A 3,207-nucleotide genomic window follows, 5' to 3' on the forward strand; every position below is an offset into this window, starting at 1 on the left:
TAGAGCTAGAGAGACAAAAAGAAAGGCCAGTTCAGCCTTTGCTGTCACTGCACAAGCCTTTCAGGTAGGAGAGAGCAAAGCCACCAGCCTCCAGTCTCCTCTAACAGCCATTCCAACAGGGGCACCAAGGACTGCAGAGGCACCAAAGAAGCAGCCTCAGCAGACCTGGCACCTGGAGGGAATGTCCACGACCCATCACCTCTCCTTGCAGAGATGTCTGATGGTCTAGGTGGAGGAACACCAAAACAAGGCCCTCCAACACCTCTGCCAGATTTGCTTATAGCAGATTGGCCTGTCCTGTTCTTGTGTTGGCTCCTCTGAGCCTGAAAACACACAGACCTCTCCTGTCTCCACTGCTCTAGATGGAGATTTGGGAACTATTAACCAGACAAGGAGTCCTGTGTGACCACCCTGCAGAGCTCAGGACCAGCCAGATTTGCCTTGGAGACCAAGCAGCATGGTCACAGCTGGTGGGCACTGTCCATCACCACAATCTGCTGATACTTCTCCAACTCACACCCTTGTCCTCCACTCATCAACACCAATATCTGGCCTTGCAAAATGCCATTTTTCAGCCAATGCTTTAGTGGAGGCAGCCATGCCATGTAACAGGCAGTACAGCCCTCTCCTCAGAACCAGGACCAACGTTACTCCAGCAATGAAACGCTTTGTCACAAAACCTGTCACCACAATCCTCCCACTCACACCCCTGCCCTTGTCTCATCAACACCAACACATCCTCAACACAGCAAGTTCTCTATACCAGAAATAAAACGCGTTCCCACTCCACTCTGGCATCACACCTGACATTCCCACAGCCTGTCCCCACCTCACGGTCACTGCGCCATTCACTCTCCTTCATCTCCAGCTCATCCCGGGCCCTCATCCAATCTGCCATCAGTTTTCCAACATCTTCTTTGAGGGCTGAATTAATCTCATTTGCTTTATCGAGGTGCTCCCGCAGGACAGTGTTCTCCTCTGCCAGATTCTCACACCTGGGAAAGGGAGGAACAGCCACGAGGTCACTGCACAACAACTGTCCACCAGCAGCATCCCCCCGAGCTTCCAGCCCCTCAGCACTGGCTTTGTTGTCAAACTGACAGGCAGTAAAAATGCTTTCTAGGATTAACTAAGATCTCCCTGTTACAGCAAATTAATTTGCTTCTCCTTTCCTTGAGCCTTCAGTTTCCATCTACAACTTTGGAGCCCTTCCTCTCCAACTGTGATGATGCCCCAGCTCATGTCCTGCCTCCCCCTTGTGCTCCCTGGTCATTGGATGGATCACTTGGCTAGCACTGCCCTGAGCTGGCCACCTGCTGTACCACAGAATAACCCAGGCTGGGAAGGGACCTTTGGAGGCCATCTGGAATAACCCCCTGCTGAAAACAGAGCTCTTTAGCACACAACACTACTACTGCACCACAGAACAGACTGTGGACCTTTCTCCTCTCTGAGCAGCTTGCCCAACTGCTTCCTTTGGGGATGCTGACAGGTAGCACTGACAAGTTGCTCTCACTTCCACGAGCATCCAGGATACCAAGTATGAGGGAACACTTCTATGTACCTCTGCTGAAGCAGTGCACTCTCCAGGCTGTGGTCTGCTGTGGCTTCCCATCTGCCTGGAAGGGATCCCTTAAGAAGAAAGGAAATGTTTAGTCACATTCTTGTGTTCCCTTCTCTACTGTTAGCAGCCATCACTTTCCCCTCCATTTGCTGGGCATCTCAGGAGCTCGAGGCTTCTTCCAGACATAATAGTGTTGTGACTATGAAGAGGAGGGAAGGGGAGGGTGTTACTCAATGTGAGCAGCTCTCCTACTCGAGGCTTCTTCCAGACATAATGGTGTTGTGACTATGAAGAGGAGGGTGTTACTCAATGTGAGCAGCTCTCCTTAGTCTCCCACTGTTGCACTCTCACAGCTAGGAATCCTCAGCTCAGGACAGCAAGTGCTCACTTCGATGTGAAGGCTGGGAATGTTCTCCTACTCTCCCACCCTTCCCCCTCTAGGTTTACTTTAGCTGTGAACCAAAAAGAAAAGCATGGACCAGCTCTCTATGTTGAACACTAGCATTCTGGCCTGCCAAAGCACCATGTTTCAACCAACGCTTTAGTGGAGAGAGCCATGTCATGTAACAGGCAATACAGCCCTCTCCTGAGACCCAGGACTAGTGTTACTCCAGCAATAAAGCACTCTCACAAAGCTTAAATCCTTCTTGATAGGGTCTCCTGGACTTGGGGACTACTGGCTGCTCCAGGAATGGCAATTGGAAAAACACTGATGGGCAACCTTACAAGTGCTCCTTTAAACCCTCAGGGAGACAAACCCTGTTTTTGTCTTCCATTGCTTTGGGGAGCTTTTCTTGTCTGCATTAACAAATGCTACCTACACTATCTTTAGTGAGCAACCTGCCCTCACCTCTCCTGCTTCCAGCTGCTGCTCCAGCTCCCGGCACCGGGTCCGGTACTGCAGGACCTAGAAGGATGCAGAGAACACAGATGAGCGAGTGCAGCTTGGAAATGGCTCAGCCCCTCCTGCATTAACTTTTCCCCAAGTCTTTACAGCCCCAGCTCAGTACATTGCACAGTGCCCCATCCCTGGCAGTGTTGAAGGGCAGGCTGGATGGGGCTTGGAGCAACCTGGGCTGCTGGGAGGTGTCCCTGCCCATGCAGGGGTGGGACTGGATGAGCTTCAAGGTCCCTTCCAACCCTAACAAGTCTATGACTCTATGATTCTATACTGACACAGACAACAAGAACTCCCTACAACACAGGGAATCTCCACTTAATCTAACAGCAGAGAAAGTAAGGCAGGGTTTCTTTCACACAGTGTCACCTGTCCATCCTATGACAGTGATGGCAAGCAGAGTGTGAGACAAACTTGGCCAGCCATGCCTGGCCTCTGGCCACCATGTGCCCCAAATCCCTATTTCCAGCAGGCTGAAAGCCCAGTGGGTCCCTGAAATTAGAAAATAAGTATTCAAACTGCTCTTAAACATTAAGCAAGTAAAGTTAGTTCTGCTCACGGTCCCACTCAGGCACTGCAGACTGGGGGTTTCTGTTGAGCTGCAGACACAGGCAGGGACAGGAACCGCAGGGTGATGTGACAGCAGCGCCAGGGCACCGGGCAGGGCACAGGGCACAGGGCAGGGCACAGGGCAGGGCACCGGGCAGGGCACAAGGCACAGGGCAGGGCACCGGGCTGGGCAGGG

The 3,207-nt window shown here is 52.0% G+C and overlaps 1 protein-coding gene across 1 annotated transcript in view; it reads right to left on the reverse strand.

Annotated features, from left to right (window-relative positions):
- CEP250 (centrosomal protein 250kDa) overlaps positions 1 to 3,207 on the reverse strand; it is a 38,759-nt gene that overhangs the window by 32,459 nt on the left and 3,093 nt on the right. The window contains exons 2-4 of the mRNA XM_009999362.1: positions 2,410 to 2,471; positions 1,565 to 1,639; positions 804 to 995 (exon numbers count right to left, since the gene is read on the reverse strand). Of these exons, the coding sequence (XP_009997664.1) occupies positions 804 to 995; positions 1,565 to 1,639; positions 2,410 to 2,471 (329 nt within the window). The remainder of the gene's footprint in view (positions 1 to 803; positions 996 to 1,564; positions 1,640 to 2,409; positions 2,472 to 3,207) is intronic.

Source organism: Chaetura pelagica, unplaced genomic scaffold, assembly GCF_000747805.2.
Source record: "Chaetura pelagica isolate M959 unplaced genomic scaffold, ChaPel_1.0 scaffold376, whole genome shotgun sequence".
NCBI lineage: Eukaryota > Metazoa > Chordata > Aves > Apodiformes > Apodidae > Chaetura > Chaetura pelagica.